The sequence below is a fragment of the Danio rerio genome, chromosome 3 (assembly GCF_052040795.2).
Source record: "Danio rerio strain M-AB ecotype USA chromosome 3, GRCz13ab, whole genome shotgun sequence".
In the NCBI taxonomy this organism is placed as follows: Eukaryota; Metazoa; Chordata; class Actinopteri; order Cypriniformes; family Danionidae; genus Danio; species Danio rerio.
Window position 1 is genome coordinate 11830832 of NC_141023.1, and position 18110 is coordinate 11848941.

Genomic DNA, 18110 nt, shown 5'->3' on the forward strand with positions numbered 1-18110 from the left:
ATGTATGATTCATTTGGCCTCTAATAATTTCAAATTTTAGCCATTAATACAATGAATGTAGTCTTGTTCTTGAATGTTAGCGCCGATTATATCACATAACGCATCTAAAGCTGGTCACACACCTAAAGAGAAGGGCAGGTATTACACATTGGATGAGCACTTTTGATATGTGAATATAATGTTATTTAATATGGGGGATAATTTTTTTAAATGGAAGTGTCATTTGCATTAAATTCAGCATGGCAGTATCATCAAATGTTAGATCAGGGGTGTCCAAAGTCAGTCCTGGAGTGCTGGTGTCCTGCAGATTTTAGCATAAACGTGCCTCGACACACCTGCAATGATGTTTCTAGAAAGCCTAGTAAGAGCTTGATTAGCTAGCCCAGGTGTATCTGATTGGAGTTGGAACTGAACTCTGCAGGACACCAGCCCTCCAGGGGCGAGTTTGGGCACCCCTGGTCTAGATGGACCGCTCATCACAACACCTGCCTGATTTTTCTGTTCATTATAGATCATGGAGATTCAAGTTATTTGTCACTTTTTACATTTTGGTGAATACAGGGATAAGTCAAGGAATTTGACATTTGGCTAAGAGTGGGAACTCTGGCCTGATTCGTATGATAAAGTCATTAGGTAACACTTTACTATTGATAGTTGTCACGTGACGTCACACTATTAGGGGAACACCCCCATGGCTGACTAATCTAAGTCACTGGCTGAGCAATATCTCATGTTTTAGCCAAAAAGCTAGATAATTGATGTGCAATAAGATAAAGCCTTACTAACCAATGAGGAGACACGTCAGGGCTGTGCTTCCGCAGAATTCTCTAATAGAAGAAAACAACCAGAAAGGAGAAATTGGGTGGGTTTGTGCTGAATGGTAGTACCCATAACAATCCCTTAGTACAAAGAATGTCAATACCTTTGTATGCTTTTTTTATTCTGTTTCTATTTTCATTTGCAGGTTAAGTGAAATCAAACTATTAACTGAAATGCAAAGCCACTGAAAAAATCAGCAGAACTGAACTAATAGATTTTTGATAGCCAGCAAATATTGATCTAAGCAAAGCAAACAGATCCCAAATATAAAAGCAGACACTTACAAGCTATAACGCCATCACCTTTGATTAAATCTCTGAGGAATATCCACAAGATAAAGGTACACATAGCTGAAAGAGATCTCTGACATGGACATGATGGTTTTAAATGAGTCAAAAATGGCTATGGGTGTGTGATTTATGGATGACAAGTGCCCACAATTTGAAGCGATCATATCTCTTCATATAATGTTTCGTTCGGTATAAGTTTGTAGTTTAAAAAAGATTGAAATATGAGAGGATTGTGCTGCATTTCTGTCATGATCCCAGTGTAACTGCCATTAGAGCCCATAGTTTTTTTTATTTTGACCAGCAGGTCTTCACGCAGGTAACATAACTATATATTTATATAGCAATTTATAGTTAATGCATTAAAATCAACAGTGAGAAATAGCCGTATTATTTGTAACAGTTTTAATAATAAATCATTTATTCATTCAGTATTTTGATGTGCCAATGATTTCAATATTGTGCAAGTTCATTATCATGATATATTGAATTATTGAATATCGCCATATGTACATCTACTCAAAAATAAGCACAGAGTCTTGTGTTATACCAAAGAGCTTAGAATGGCCAAGAGGCGACACTCAATAGAACGTGCCATTGCAACAGCAGCGCCCAGGAAGTTCAGGAACAGCCCTAGATTCCGCCATTTTGGAGTGAAAGTGATCGGCTGTCCATTGGATCTTAATTGCTGTCGTGATGGCAAGCAGCTGCTTTGTTTTTTTATTAATTTTTCCAAAAGCGCATTAAAGATGAGATACAACCTGAACGACGACAATACAGCACTTACTATCACAATCAGCAGCACTTTCAATAGTTTATTTTACAGACTTAGAATATGCTGTTGTTCTATTGGAGTTTTCATTCAAAAATGGCCGCCACACCATCTAGTGGCTGTTTCCCAAATCGTACTAGAGTGTCGCCTCTTGGTGATTCTATGCTCTTTGGTTATACAGTCGTAAATGTCGTATGCTAAATTCCACATATCTGTTTTCAGCCCTCGTACTGGTGCAGCAGTCCCCGTGTGGCCTTTCTGAAGGAAAAGGAGGATGAAGAGGATGCAGAGAAAGCCTCAAAGGGTGAATTTATGGAAGAGGAGCCAGCTGGACTAGTCGCGGGGGTCAAGATCAAGCGTTTGGCAAAGGTAGAAGATGCACTGTGTGTTTTGCGTAAACGTTGTGAAGTGAATAGAAGACAGATGGTGGACTCTGTGTGTGTTCAAGGTCAATGTGACACGCATAGCTTGCCTCTGAAACTGTTGGAGGAGGGAAAAACGTGTGGATTTTTACTGTTGCAGGTGTTCAAAGTGGGAAATAAGAGCAAGGAGGCGGTGAGGGATTTAACGCTCAACATGTTTGAAGGGCAGATCACTGTCCTGCTTGGGCACAATGGAGCCGGCAAGACCACCACACTGTCAATGCTGACCGGTAAGAGGTGATCTCAATGCATTAGGAAATGTGATTTGCAATATTAGTCGGTTTGTTTTGATTCATTAATTTTCCTTCGGCTTAGTCCACTATTTATCAGGGGTCGCCACAGCAGAATGAACCACCAACTATTCTGGCATACGCTTTTATGCAATGGATGCCCTTCCAGCTGCAACTCAGTACTGGGAAACACCCATACACTTTCACATTCTCGCACACACGCTCATACACTACGGGCAATTTAGTTCATCCAATTCACCAATGTCTTTGGACTGTGGGGGAAACCAGAGTTTCATTTCAATTGCTCGTTTTTATTAACTGGTTATTATTAATATTGTTATTGGTTAGTCCTGCAAAATGTTCCGTAATGGAATAATTATCTAGTTAAAAAAGAAAAAACGAAATATCACATGGTCCTAGGCAGTGTGGGTAACGGTGGATAACGCATTACAATTAATGTGAGTTACATAATAATATTACTTTTCTAAGTAACGAGTAAAATAATGCATTACTTGTCACGGTTTCAGGAAGTATGAGGGAAAAAGGGGCGAGGACAGATAATGAAGGATTTATTATAGAATACAAATAAAACAAAAAGGCAAAATAAACTACCCCCGAGGGGGAAAACATGAATAAAAAGGCAAAAGCAAACTTGACTGGACTGGCAGGACAAAGCAGGGCTGGACACAACAGGACAGGGAACTATCGACGAAGAACTGGCACAGGACAGAAAACATGAGGGGATTATAAAGCAGAAGTAAACTGACACAAACAGGTGAACATGCCAAACTAATAATGAGTGAACAAGGAGGGTGGGACTAGACAATAGACACAGAGAGACAACACAAGCCATGCGCTCACATAAAACGAGACTAGAACATGCAGCCAATGAGAGAACTCATTAACCGCATGTTCATGACAACACAAGCACAACACTAAAGCTCACAACAAAAGCACGTGACCACAATGTAAACAACGAGCCACGTGCTTTGACAAGAGACGCAAGACACGAGCACACATTAGATAAACACCTTACCGTGCGCTCACACATATGCAAAGCGCATGCTTCATCTCAGCGCCAACCAAAACTGAAACCGACTAGACGGAGGCCCAAAAATGAAGCAGCTCGATGCTGACAAAACAAACACGAACACTAGTACAAAAGCGCGCGCGGCCGCATCAAGCGGGAGCACGCACACTCTGCGCACACCCACGACGGTGTGCGCGCACACAGTGAGACAAAGACAGAAACAGGACAAGACAGCTAGTGCCCGGGCTCTGCCACCAAAACAAGAATTTACAAGACCAGAGTGGCAGAACCCTGACATTACTTTTAAAAATGAAGTAATAATATTTGAGTTACTTTTTAGTTTAGTTCATGAACTTTTAAAAAAAATATATATTGCTGAACTAAAATTAATGCCGTCATGTTGAATCCCGCAGTCAATGAGAAAATACAGGAACAAAAAATGAAGACGGCAGAGCCTTACATTTCTGCGATAGAAATATTCTCTTTATTTCCTTAAAGAGGAAATACAGCAACATTACACATCAACTAATGTTTAAAATAGGATATCTTAGTGGACCAGCCCTTTAAACATTCATTAATCTGTACTTAAGACATTTGTAGTTCTGGGGTCAGGAAATTCTCAGAAGGTGACATTATCCTACATTAATTTAATTTATTATCATTCATTTTTTATTTATTATTTATTTATTATTTGTTATTAATTGCAGAACTCAACCCTATTAAAAAAATAAGAAAAACGCCCCTCCCCCTCACCCCCCTGCAAGTTCTGAAAAAGTTACGCAAAAGTAACTCATGTAACACAACGCATTACCTACCATAAAAAATAACTAAGTAATGCAACTTGTTACTTTTTTGGGTAGTTACCTAATATTATAATGCACTACTTTCTAAAATAATGTAAGGGTCCATCTATTAGTCCTATGACAGAACAAACAGCATGGGTGAAGGTTAAATGCGTGTAAGGCTTCTCTCGTGCAGCTGTAAACAGATTACTAAAAATTCATGGATCCAATTTTGACCCTTTTTACTCCAATTTATAATAGTTTAAATTTAGATCCATCCAATTCAAGCTAATCACCTTATAGGTTGTTATTTGGTCTAATTTAGATCTATCAACCTAATAAATCCTTATTTTCACTTAATCATTCATTGTTTACCCAAACTCGCTTAGAGTCTGTATGCTGGTTGGTTACATGTGCTCACAAACACATCCTGGCCAGTTCTGGTTTTTAGATAGAGGATATAACTGTAAACTAATTTTCTTTAAAGTAATATTATCCCGCCCCATGCTTGTTCATACATAAAGAAAAATTTATTTAGCCACTAGATACTAGCCATTTTTAGCCAGATTTAGCCACTTCATACTAAGTCAGTGATTGTCAGAAATCAATAGATGCCTATGCTCCAGCCATTATGCCTGAGTGTATGATCAATCCTGGTCGTAGGCTGCTAAACATCAGCCTGAACAATCTACTAGTTACAAATATTTCAGGAGATATTAGTTAAACAAGAATTTCACGTTTATTTGTCAGGCAAAGATTTTCCATTCCAATTCACACAATTAAACAAAATAAGCCAGTTCAGATTTTACAACACCAATTACTCAAAGATACATCTAAGAGTTAGAGATTATTAGCTGACCATATAGAAATGCATTGCAACTTATAAGTCCTGATGCAGGAAAATAGAACTGGGATTGGGCCTTAGCCATTCTTATGCTGTGTTCACATCAGACGCGAAAGACATTTACATGTTAAGTCAATGCAAAAGGCGCGAATAGACATCCTGCGGCACGATACACGCGAATGGTGTGGCATGAATGATGCGAATTGCGCGAATGGCGCGGTGCGAATGGCTTGGCACGAATTAAGAGTTTTGCGCAAATCGCTCAAGTTCGAGCAACTTCAGCAGACATTTGCGCAGCGTTAACCAATCAATGTTGTTGGTGTCCCGGGGGAAATCCTCCAGCCGACACCGACAACAGTGCCTCAAACTGGGCTCGGCTCAGTCAGAAGCACTACTGAAAGCTTCCATCATCCAGGTTAGGTTTCTGGAAGAGTTTATGAGTTCACACAGCTGCGTTCCATGTCTGGTATGAACACAGCATTACAGTAACTTTCCACAACACTGGTCCTAAGTATTCAGACCCTTTGCTCTGTAGTTAGTAGAAGAACCCTTTTGATCTAATACAGCCATAAGTCTTATTGGGAAAGATGCAACTAATTTTTCACACCTGGATTTGGGGATTGGCTTCCCAATTTTTGACCCATTCCTCCCACTGTAACTTGTATAAAAGAACTTGAGAAAAGTCTTCGGATTCACACAACTAGCTGATACCGTCTCCTTTCACGCATTGACTGTTGTTGAGTCAAGCTAAATGTTCTCTTTTGTAACCTAGCGACTGCAGTATTGATCCTATTCATACCTGTAAACGGTGATGATAGCAGAGGTCAGTCAGAGTTTATCGCTTCTTTCACCATTTAATTTCTCTCTTTCTCCTTTGTTAGGTCTTTTCCCGCCCTCCAGCGGTCGTGCCTACATCAATGGATATGATATTTGTCAGGATATGGCTCTGATCCGCCGCAGTCTCGGTTTGTGTCCGCAGCATGACGTGCTCTTCGATAACCTCACCGTCAGAGAACACCTGCTCTTCTACACACAGGTGAAGGCAAATCACTCTGAACTCTGTGACACAAATAACAGTTATAAACACAAATGTTTCTGTCTTTTACCAAGGTTATTTAAGTAAGCGGAAATGTAAACTAGAACTAAAACTATTGGTCAAAAGAAATTTTTTTTTTGATTAAATCAAATAAATAATTCACAATAAGTGAAGTTTTTTTCTCCCCCAATTCCTTATTATTATATTTTAACATGTACATACATATTTCCATGTGTCAGATTTAACATAAACCAACCAACAAACAAATGAACAAACAAAACAAAGGGCTTCTCAGTATTTTCTCTTTCTCAGTATTTTTATCTTCTCAGGTCTGTTCTTTGTACGTGGATTATTCAGTTTGCTGGATTTAGTTATTGACAATTTCACATGACAATTTCACATGATCCAGGATCTTTGTTGTCATAGCTACAGTTTTGGTAGCTCAAACCTGTTTGGGAGCAGGCTCATTTCACATAAACAGGATTAGATCAGCTCATTTTAAGCAATGGGAATGCTGAAAATATGTACCAAATGCTGATATTTTCTTACAGTAGTAACCTATTCACCTTATTCTTCGCAGACAAACAGGCGCAGCCATTTGAATCTTTTTGGCTCGAGACTTCCGGTCTCATTCACTTCCATTCATTTTTAGACAATAAAAACTGCTCGTTTCGCTGTTTGATGTTGCAAACTGATATTTCCTTATTATATTATTCTACTTGGTCTGTATAGTTATGCAAACATTTGTAGAGCAAGTAGCTTGACCATTTTTTGCCATTTATTATTCCTAGTCATTTCTCCTTTAGGCGACTGAATCGGAAGTTCTAAAACAATCGCGAAAACAGGCGCACTTCCCCATTTTAGAATAAGGTCAATAGTAACCTATATATATATATATATATATATATACAGAGACAGAGACAGAGAGAGAGAGAGACAGAGACATTCACCCAGAATGCATCTTTGCACCTGAAACGCCAATCCAATGACTGTAAAAACAGTAGCAAAGCACCTGAAATATCATGAACGACTGGTCATGAAAGTTTGATGCTACACCCAAACAAAATCTGACTGTAAGCTCATTTCTTGAGATATTAACTTAAGGTAGAAAGAGACCAAACTTCAGTAAACTTAAAGTAAAAACATACTTCACAAATAACTAAACTTTTTTTTTTTTTTTTTTTTTTTGGGTGAATTATCCCAATAAATATATGCTCTAAAGTGCTCAACAATTTAAGTTGAAATGTCATATTGTGTTTTAAAATAGCACAATGGATTTAAATGTGAAAAAGAACATACATATACAATACATACATATATAAACATAATTAACCGTGGTTATTAGGAGCATACAAATGCACCTTGAAAGTGCTTGAAAAGTGCTGGAATTTATAGTTGAAAAAGGTGTAAGAACCCTGAAACTCAAAATGTTCACACTTCTTGGTATGTGCCAACAGCATGATTTATTAGCGCAAACCACATCTGGTGTGAACACCCCATGTTTCAGAAACTATAAGTAGCACACCAAATCAATGAAATAACAGCATTTTATTAAATTGATTTAATAAAAGAAACATAACCCTACAAAGCACATAGCAAATAACACAAATTGCAGTATACGTTTTTGTATACATTTTAATGTTGAGAAGTCATCGGGACGTTCTGTCATATCATGATGCTTCATGGCAATGTTTGGGAGCTAAAGAGTTTTCTTGTAACAGCTTCTTTCTTGTCTTCAGCTGAAGGGTTACCCTCGCGAGAAGATCCCTGGAGAGGTGGACCGGATCATCCGCATCCTCAACCTTGAAGACAAGCGTAACGCCAAATGCAAGACTCTTTCTGGTGGCATGAAGAGAAAGCTTTCCATCGGCATTGCTTTAATTGGAGACTCAAAGGTCAATCAGCACACACTTCGTTTAAATTTGCGGTTAAAGATGCAATAGGAAAATGCTAATGTTAGCCTGACTGCACTGAAAGCTTAAATCCCACCCTGCAAACCGCAAACACACACTAGATAACATCACATAATCTGAGAGAAAACTTTATAGTGCAGTTAGTAATCGTTAGTAATCACAGTATCACACTTAAAGAAGTAGTTATGCTGAAGGTATGTTAACGCAGGCGATGTGCTTTCGTTTGTTTCCTGCTGTAGGTGGTGATGTTGGACGAGCCCACCTCAGGAATGGACCCCTCAGCCCGTCGGGCCACCTGGGACCTGCTGCAGGGCGAGAAACGTGGCCGCACCATCCTGCTTACCACACACTTCATGGACGAGGCCGACCTGCTGGGAGATCGCATCGCCATCATGGCCAGCGGAGAGCTCCAGTGCTGCGGCTCGCCACTCTTCCTCAAGAACAAATATGGTACATCACGGCGAGTTTATTCATGTAGCACATTTCGTACACAATGGTAATTCAAAGCGTTTAAATTGATTAAAAACAGACTAAAGTGTGTTTTAAAGGAACGAAAACGAAAAGAAAGCCATAATAGTGTGATCTGTGAGACGTAGCATTCAGTGAAGGCACAGCTAAACTCATTCACAGTGCTAACCACTGAGCCACCCTGATTTATTCTTCGTTATGAGAATGCATCTAAGGCAAGGCAAGGCAAGGCAAGTTTATTTATATAGCACATTTCATACACAATGGCAATTCAAAGTGCTTTACATAAACAATAATAAAAGAAACAAGTAAAATAAAAATAAAAACAAATAATAAAAATGCGTAAAAACAAAACAAAACATAAAAACAGGTAAAATGTGATATGAAAGAATGAAGAAGAAGAGAAAAACATGATAGTGGATTCTGTCGGACGCAGCACTGTGGTCATTCAGTAAAGGCACAGCTAAACAGATGTGTTTTCAGTCTTGATTTGAATGTGCCTAATGTTGGAGCACATCTGATCATGCTGATTCCAGCAGCGAGGGGCATAGTGGCTAAAAGCCGATTCACCCTGCTTTGACTGAACTCTTGGAACTTCTAGTTTATATGATCCTAATGATCTGAGTGATCTGTTAGGTTTGTATTCAGTGAGCATATCTGTGATGTATTTAGGTCCTAGGCCATTTAGTGATTTATAGACCAGGAATAATACTTTAAAATCTATTCTGAATGTAACTGGCAGCCAGTGTAAAGACCTGAGGACAGGTGTGATGTGCTCTGATTTTCTGGTTCTGGTTAGAATTCTGGCTGCAGCGTTCTGGATGAGCTGCAACTGTCTGACTGTCTTTTTAGGAAGACCAGTGAGGAGTCCATTACAGTAATCCACCCTGCTGCTGATAAAAGCATGAACAAGTTTTTCTAAATCTTCACTAGAAACAAAGCATCTGATTCTTGCTATGTTTTTGAGATGATAGTATGCTGATTTACTGACTGCTTTGACATGACTGTTGAAACTCAGATCTGACTCAAGAGTCACACCAAGATTCTTGACATTTTTTGTCGTTTGACCTTTAGTGCCAAGGTACGCATTCACCTTGAGAACCTCATCTCTGTTTCCAAACACAATCATTTCAGTTTTCTCTTTGTTTAACTGAAGAAAGTTTTGACACATCCAATTGCTCATTTCATCAATGCATTGGCAGAGGGTGTCAATGGGGCTGTAGTCATTAGGCAGTAAGGCTAGGTAGATCTGAGTGTCATCAGCATAGCTGTGGTAGGAGATTTGGTTCTTTCTCATTTTTTGGCTCAGAGGGAGCATGTAAAGGTTGAACAGGAGAGGTGCCAGAATAGAGCCTTGTGGGACTCCACATGTCATGGGTGTCCACCTCGACCTATGGTCACCTATACTGACATGGTAACCTCTACCTTCAAGGTAAGATCTAAACCATTTGAGGACTGTCCCAGACAGCCCAACCCAGTTTTCCAGCCTATCCAGAAGTATGCTGTGATCGACAGTGTCAAATGCAGCACTGAGATCCAACAATACCAGCACTGTTATTTTACCTGAATCTGTATTTAGGCGTATATCATTGATTATCTTTATAAGAGCGCTCTCTGTACTGTGATGTGATCTGAAACCAGATTGAAAATTGTCTAAACACCCCCTGAAGTTTAAGAACTTGTTAACCTGGTTAAATACAACTTTTTCAATGATTTTGCCAATGAAAGGGAGATTTGAGATTGGCCTGTAATTGCTCAATAGGGTGTTATCCAGGTTGCTCTTCTTTAAATGTGCTCTTCTTCATCTACATGCCTAAATGCATTTAGTTGCTGCCATGTGATTGGCTGATCAGATATTTGTGTTAATTCGCTGTTGAACAGGTGTACTCAACAATAAAATAGGGCTCCAATAAGGACTCAGCAAGCAAAAGAACATGTATCTGAATATCTCCTCTTGTGCTCCTGACAGGTGCTGGTTATCATATGGTTATTGTGAAGGATGCGTTTTGTAACGTGTCGGAGATCACCCGTCTGGTCCACATGTACGTGCCTGACGCCACATTAGAGAGCAGTGCAGGCGCTGAACTCTCATACATACTGCCCAAAGAGAGCACCAGCCGGTAAGACAACACACACACACACAATAACAATAACAACAAACACACCAGTCTCCCTGCACAACATATTATATACAGTTGAAGTTATTTGCCATCCTGTGAATTCATTCATTCATTTTCTTGTTGGCTTAGTCCCTTTATTAATCCGGGGTCGCCACAGCGGAATGAACTGCCAACTTATCCAGCAAGTTTTTACGCAGCTGATGCTACCGCAACCCATCTCTGGGAAACATCCACACACACATAAACAAACTCCTACACTACAGACAATTTAGCCTACCCAATCCACCTGTACCGCATGTCTTTGGACTGTGGGGGAAACCGGAGCACCCGGAGGAAACCCACGCGAAGGCAGGGAGAACATACAGAAACGCCAACTGAGCCGAGGTTCGAACCAGCGACCCAGCGACCTTCTTGCTGTGAGGCGACAGCACTACCTAATGGGCCACTGCCTCGCCCCATCCTGTGAATTTTGTTTACTTATTCAAATATTTCTGAAATGACGTTTAACAGAGCAAGGAAATTTTCACAGTATTTCCTATAATATTTTTTCTTCTGGAGAAAGTCTTATTTGTTTAATTTCGGCTAGAATAAAAGCAGTTTTAATAAAAAAAACATTTAAAGGATAAAATGATTAGCCCCCTTAAGCAATATTTGTTTTGGATAGTCTACAGAACAAACCATCTTTATTGTAACGATCACCAGCGATCTAACAACCAGAGATCGCTGGTAAACACTCACATTCACAAATCCGCCATGTTATGGACTACATATTCAGTCATTCAACACACACACACACACACCTGCTCCAAGTGACCAGTGATTGCAAACACTCACACAGCTGAAGCTGCTCACAGACTGATTACTTGGACTATATGAACAGCACAAACACACACAGTAGCCTCTTTCACACAGTGATACCGGTAAATATCCGAAAAACGACTTTACCGGTAAATTTTAAAAGGCGCTGTTCACACAGGCGAGGACGTTAAGAAATTTTTCCGGAGAAGACCGTTCACACTTCTATTCCAAAATAAAAATAGTATTCCAGTAAATTCTGACATCATTAGGCAGAGATGACCTTTAAACAGCTGGGCTTGTCTTTGTAAACATTTTACTACGCTACAAACTCTGTGGATGGATGAGTATTGTGAACAACTTTGATGAAAACATATGGAGGAACACTTTCGCATGTCGAGGTTTACATGATAAGTGTGTGTGCTCACTGGCTCCTTCACGGGCACACGCAACGCGTAAAGGCTGATTTATACTTCTGCATCAAATGCACACGTATGCTACGGCGCTGACGCATAGCCCTTTGAGGCCGTTGGCGTCGCTGACGTGCACCTCTCAAAAAATGTAACTACACGTCGCAACGACGCGTAGCGCAAGCTGTGTGATTGGTCGGCTTGGTAGCGCTGACGTGTCTGGGCGGGACCGAGAGCGGCGTGAATGGCGCGAGCCTGATGGAGCGATTGTTTACAAGTGTGGAGTCCCGTGAAGGAGCTCCGGATGGAAAGTTTTGTTCTGTGTTTACCTCATAGTTAAAGTTGTTGCACGTCCGCCGGTTCCTGCCTCAAAATGAGCGAGTTTGAGCCACTTGTACATTCCGGAAGTGTTCAGGAAAAGCAAAACAGCAGCGAAGAAACTCGACACAGAGGAACATTTACACCTCACTGACAACTAGCGTTTCGGAAGTGTTAATGCAGACCAACAGAGACAGCGCGCAGAAGTATAAATGCACAGCTACGCACGTTGCATGCGCCAATGGTTACGCCGGTCACTTGACTCAGAAGTATAAACCAGGCTTAAAGCAACTAAAGGAAGCAGAGCTTGAAGTTAAACAAACAATGGCTTATCATAAGCATCTTATCGATAATTATTTACACAGTTGGCATTAGGAAGGAACAAATAAACATTATCTGACTAACATCTAGCAGCTAAATGTGTTTGGAAAATTTTTTTAAAGGGTTTTATTTTCATAAACTACGTGAATGTGAATGCGTCTGAGTGTTCTGATTGGCTAAAGTAGATGTCTCACGTCAGCACGTTCTAGACGTGCACGCGCTCTTTCCGGCACTCTTCCTTCAGCGTTCACACAGCGCAGCATTCCGGCAAATAACCAGTAATGTTACAACTTCTATTTCCGGAAAATAACCAAAACAAATTTACCGGTATTTTCAAAAAGGGCTTGTTCACACATACACACCTTTCCGGAAAATAGTCGGTAATTTCTTGTCGGTAAAATTACTGTTTTGTGACCTGTAACAAACACCAGTGATCTTGGGACTAGATGTCTACCGAATTACAGTGGCTAATTTCCTCTTATCACCAGGGCTATTTAATTCAGTTTGTGTGCCCCTCTCATTGTCTGTTGTTTTTGTGTTGCTCCTATGTGTTGCGATGTCCGTGTGTTCCTGGTTTGTTTTGCCCTGTCTTAGTTTTGCCTTGTTTTTTCATTGTGGGCCCTATCATACACCCGGCGCAGTGTGGCGCAAGGCGTGGCGCAATAGTCTTTTGGTAGTTTCAGCTTGGCGCAAGAGTCGTTTTGAGGCGTTGCGCTACACTGTTTAAATAGCAAATGCATTAGCGCTCATTTGTGCGCCCATAGTCGTTCTGGTCTAAAAAGGAAGGCGTTCTGAGGCGGACCGCTGGCGCGTTGCTATTTTGAGAAACTATAATAGATTTTTTATTAGACCAAAACTAACCCGGTCTAAACTCCGGCGCAGAGTTGCGCCTCGCTTACACACTGCTTAATACGCACAAGAGAGCAATAGGCAAATATCTTTACATATGAAAAAAATGTAAATATTAAGGATATGTATAGGATATAATAAGAATAGATATAGGATATAAATATAAAGGATTAAAATATTACAAAACATATTATTTTCTAGCCTACATAAATATGAAAAATCACTGCTTTTATGTCTCTTCATCTCGGGAGGCTTTTTCACTTCATTCATAACAATTCGCTTTTGTATAATGTTATTATTATTAGCAGTATTATTTATTATATCCATATTTATATTTGTTTTATTAAAAACAAGCTTAGATTTGCCCACCTGTCAGGTTTTAGACAATATGGGGCACAGCATGTGTTTTAGGATAAAACTCAGGTTTTTGAGCACATTTTGTTATTATTGTTCATTTATTCGTTTGCTGGAAATTAGAACTGAATTTAGAAATAGTTTTGAAACGAATATTTGCGCTTAACAAACAAAATTAATTATTTATAGACTAATTGATGTCTGTGCGTAAAGGTTTCCCTATCCAAGAGCGAAAGTGAAAGTGATCCATTATCTCTCATTCTCATGCAGTAGATGCTCTGTTTAACTGTTTTCTGTTAAAAAAACTGTTAACTGTTTGCTTGTGAAATGCTCAGTTTTTCCACTTCCACTTACTTTACGTCCTGTAAATGGCAAATGCGCTCTTGGCGCGACACAGCTGACTCTTAAAGGGAATGGGAGATGAGACTCTAATTGGTTTATTCTCAAAACACACCTATAACTCATTAAGAAAATAAACTCAACCCTTTTAGACTATCCACCACGGCGCAAGGCAGATTTCCCGTCCTTAAATTAGCAAAAACGCGTTCTGACACGCCCTGAAAGCGTTTGCGCCCTGCGTTTTACGCTCTGCGCATGGACCGTCAAAATAGAGCCCTAAATGTTTAAATGCAGCGTTTGGACCCGCTCTGTTTTTTCCTCCTCTGAACTTTACACCGGATGGTAACACTTATACAATTACCCCAACTTTACCCTAATTAACCTAGTTAAGCCTTTAAATGTCCCTTTAAGCTGTGTGGAAGTGTCTTGAAAAATATCTAGTCAAATATTATTTACTGTCATCATGGCAAAGATAAAATAAATCAGTTATTAGAAATGAGTTATTAAAACTATTATGTTTAGAAATGGGTTGAAAAAATCGTTTCTGTTAAACAGAATTTGGGGAAAAATATTCAGGAGTGCTAATAATTCTGACTTCAACTGTGTATATGTATCAATAAGTCAGCCAAAAATATTACTGACTTACAGTACAAAGCATTAAGGTTCATCCCCATCATCATCATTGCTTTTTAATCAATAATCTCAATTGCTTAAATATTTCTAAGCTCACTGAGACCCTTGAGTTATAAAGAAGCGGTTTAATGTCTTCATACAAATGAATCGTCTGAGTATTGAATCTTGGTTCTTGTGTCTGATTCTTGAGATCTCCCGTAGCAACAGAAGGACTAAATTTACACATCGATCCATTTCTCGGTGAAGGCTTCAAAACAAAGTTCTTGTGCAACAACCTTCAGTCTGAGAGAAACATCTTGAAAGCACATTGTATAAGGAGTGGTTTACCTAACAAGTACATGTTATTTTGAGAAAGGAAAAACAAGTTGAGAGAGATTTTGCAAGGTTGTTTGCTTTTAAAGTCCACGTGAAATCGAAATTTACACCATTTTGGTGACTGTCGCTTTAAAATGAAATGAGATTGTGCTCTTTTCAAAAGAGGGAGGAGCTATAAATGCCTGGGTGTCAGCATAGTGGCAGATTCAAAAACAAGACTAACGTATTATTCTAATGAGGAAGAGATCGTCACTTGTGAGCAGGGCTTTCCCCCTCTGATGACAAGTACAAAGGGAGTGTTTCTGCAGGCCGTTTTAATCCAGTGTTATTATAAATAATTAAATTAATATGTTTTTACCATTAGAAGATGCTTATATTCACACACTGCTGCAACACAACTGTGTTTAAACCTCTTATAAAGTGATTTTTGTGTAATAGATGCAATTTAAGAGCTATAAACTATTTTAAGAGAACTCTTTGTGGTATGTAACATGTTTTGTTGTGTGTTTTTGCAGGTTTGAGCTGCTGTTTGCTGAGCTGGAGATGAATCGAGATGAGTTGGGCATCGCCAGTTATGGGGCGTCTGTTACCACCATGGAGGAGGTTTTTCTCAGGTATTTTACCCACAGTAAAGTCAAATCTACAAAGATTTTTTTTTTTTTTGCGCTTCAGTGCTGAAAAAAAATACAAGCAAAAGTATATCAATCAATGAAGTTTGACTTCTACAATATCATGTATAAAATAATAAATGGCATCTTTTTTTGTATAATATTTTTTAATATACTCTGCTTTTTAGTATGACATTATTCATGCATTCAGTTTTCTTCGGCCTAGTCCCTTTATTTAGTAGGGTTCACCACAGCGGAATGAATCGCCAACTTATCCAGCATATGTTTTACACAGTGGATGCAACCCAGTACTTAAAAACATCCATACACTCTTATGTTCACACTCATACACTATGGCCAATTTAGTTTATTTAATTAACCTATAGAGCATGTCTTTGGACGTGGAGAACATGCAAATTCCACACAGAAATGGCAACTGGCCCAGCCCGGTCTTGACCTAGTGACCTTCTTACTGTTAGGTGACACTGTTAACCACTGAGCCACCGCGCCGTCCAGTACGACATTATGTACAGTCATAAAATATATAATTTTTTGTATTTTCACTGATTCACTCACTTTCCTTTAGCTTAGTGCCAGATTTATTAGGTGTCGCCACTGAGGAATGAACCGCCAATTTATTTGTAATCATCATCATCTTTTTTACATCATTTTAAATGTGCTTTTGTCGTTTTAGTAGGAATAAATAGGTAAAAAAAATGAACAAAGAAAACTATTTTCACCAGTAACAACATTGGCTCCAACAACATCTTTAACCAGTAAAACTCTGTACCGGGTCCGTGACTTGCTCGACTTTCGCTTTAAGATTTAAAGGGCTAGCATTGCACCAGACACCCCCGTAAGGGGTTTCGTTTGAAAGCGTAGAATTTATATTTTATGTACATATGCATTAATTTTGGTTTTTATTCTACTGTACAAAAGTTATTTACACTTGCATACACAACATTTTGGATGCCCGAGCTGTGTATTTTACATTGGTTCATTTTTTATATTTTTCATATGGTTTATATGTGACACACTCTTGTCGGTGCTCACACGGTTCTAGCATTCTATTTACTGAATTATATTCACATATCAAACAGTTGTCAAATGTTGTTTTTCCATGGCGCAGAAGTGAAAACAATACGTTTATGATCACTAAGCAGCCCCAGATAGCACAGACAGCTGTCATCTCTTACCTTATGCTGTGTACTTCTGGGCTATTTCTCCTCTGTTTTTGAGGTGATGTGCATAAGTAATCCTTTAAATGTCAGATGTGGTCCAAACACAGTGAATTATGTTTGATCAAACAAAAGAGTATTGAAGTATAAAAAACAATGATCGCTCCATGTGGCTTGTATAGCACTTCTTATCAGTTGGAATACAATAAGTTTTGCATAGATTATGGTAGAAACATTTGTCTTTTTTCCTATGATTACAGACTAGTGCAGGAACCACCAAAATTAATTACAGCACGCTAGACCTCATACAACCTAAAAGGTACACTTTCAAATTTGAGTTTATAAAAAAAAAATACAAAAAGCGCCTCTTTTTTTAGGTGTTTATTATAACACAGATGACATATACAGATATTTTAAACACTTTCAATAGTGTTTTATGAAAATTCAAAGGGTTTTCTTTAAAATGATACCAAATTTTTGCATTTACACCTCTGCATGTGGATTTGGGAAGCTTTTAAACTTGGGTTGGCAAAACCCAGGCGTAAATCACCAAATAGCAGCAGAGTTTAACTGGTTAAATAAATGTTTTTTTTTTATATTGTCACAAAATATGAAACGTTTGTGCAGCATTCATGGTAGTATCACGCTGCATAGGTAACAAAAAACCAAAGCAAAATGGATTATAAAAACTGGATATAACGTTTTCTTGCTCTGAAAATTGTGATAGAAACTGACTTTAAAAACAACAACCTAAAAAACAACAAATTGATTAATTTATAAAGCATGAATACATGAATAAACTGTAAGAACGGTCTTTAAACAACAGCGGTTCGAACTGTAGTTCTGCCGAGCGACTAAAAAGTGATCAGCATGATGGTAAAAAACTGTACATTTCTCGTCAAACCTTTCTTCTGCAATCTCATACCAAAAACGGAAATAAGGGCAGTATTAATAGCTGTAAATGTGGGAGAGCGTTGATATTATGTGATTGTATTGTATTGCTATATGGAACAATTAAGTGTTGATGTTAAATCAAAAGTAATTCACAAATACTTGAAAATGAAATGATTTAATGACAACAATTCTCTATGGTTACAACTGAATTAATAACAAAATACTGTATAAAATGATAAAATATGAAATGATAAAACATATGGTATAAATTGTACCCAGCTTAAATGTAAAATTAAAGTTACCAGAGGTAGAAGGAGAGACACAGAGGGAGGGAGAGAGACAAAGAGAGCAGGCCCAGAAGCCTGATTGCAGC

At 38.8% G+C, this 18110-nt stretch overlaps 3 protein-coding genes across 7 annotated transcripts in view; 2 read left to right on the forward strand and 1 right to left on the reverse strand.

Moving 5' to 3' along the window:
• The window catches only part of pdgfab (platelet-derived growth factor alpha polypeptide b), a 679118-nt gene that overhangs the window by 358372 nt on the left and 302636 nt on the right, over positions 1 to 18110 (reverse strand). The window lies entirely within an intron of this gene.
• The window catches only part of ccnf (cyclin F), a 146648-nt gene that overhangs the window by 100397 nt on the left and 28141 nt on the right, over positions 1 to 18110 (forward strand). The window lies entirely within an intron of this gene.
• Positions 1 to 18110, forward strand: part of abca3b (ATP binding cassette subfamily A member 3b) — a 114048-nt gene that overhangs the window by 64208 nt on the left and 31730 nt on the right. For all 5 annotated transcript variants that reach the window (XR_015480462.1, XM_087243965.1, XM_087243967.1 and 2 more), the window contains exons 11-17: positions 2101 to 2247; positions 2401 to 2530; positions 6068 to 6222; positions 7962 to 8117; positions 8375 to 8585; positions 10573 to 10723; positions 15573 to 15671. Coding sequence is in view for 4 of the 5 variants with exons in the window: in XM_087243965.1 (XP_087100091.1) it covers positions 2101 to 2247; positions 2401 to 2530; positions 6068 to 6222; positions 7962 to 8117; positions 8375 to 8585; positions 10573 to 10723; positions 15573 to 15671 (1049 nt within the window). In the remaining variant the exon portion in view is untranslated. The remainder of the gene's footprint in view (positions 1 to 2100; positions 2248 to 2400; positions 2531 to 6067; positions 6223 to 7961; positions 8118 to 8374; positions 8586 to 10572; positions 10724 to 15572; positions 15672 to 18110) is intronic.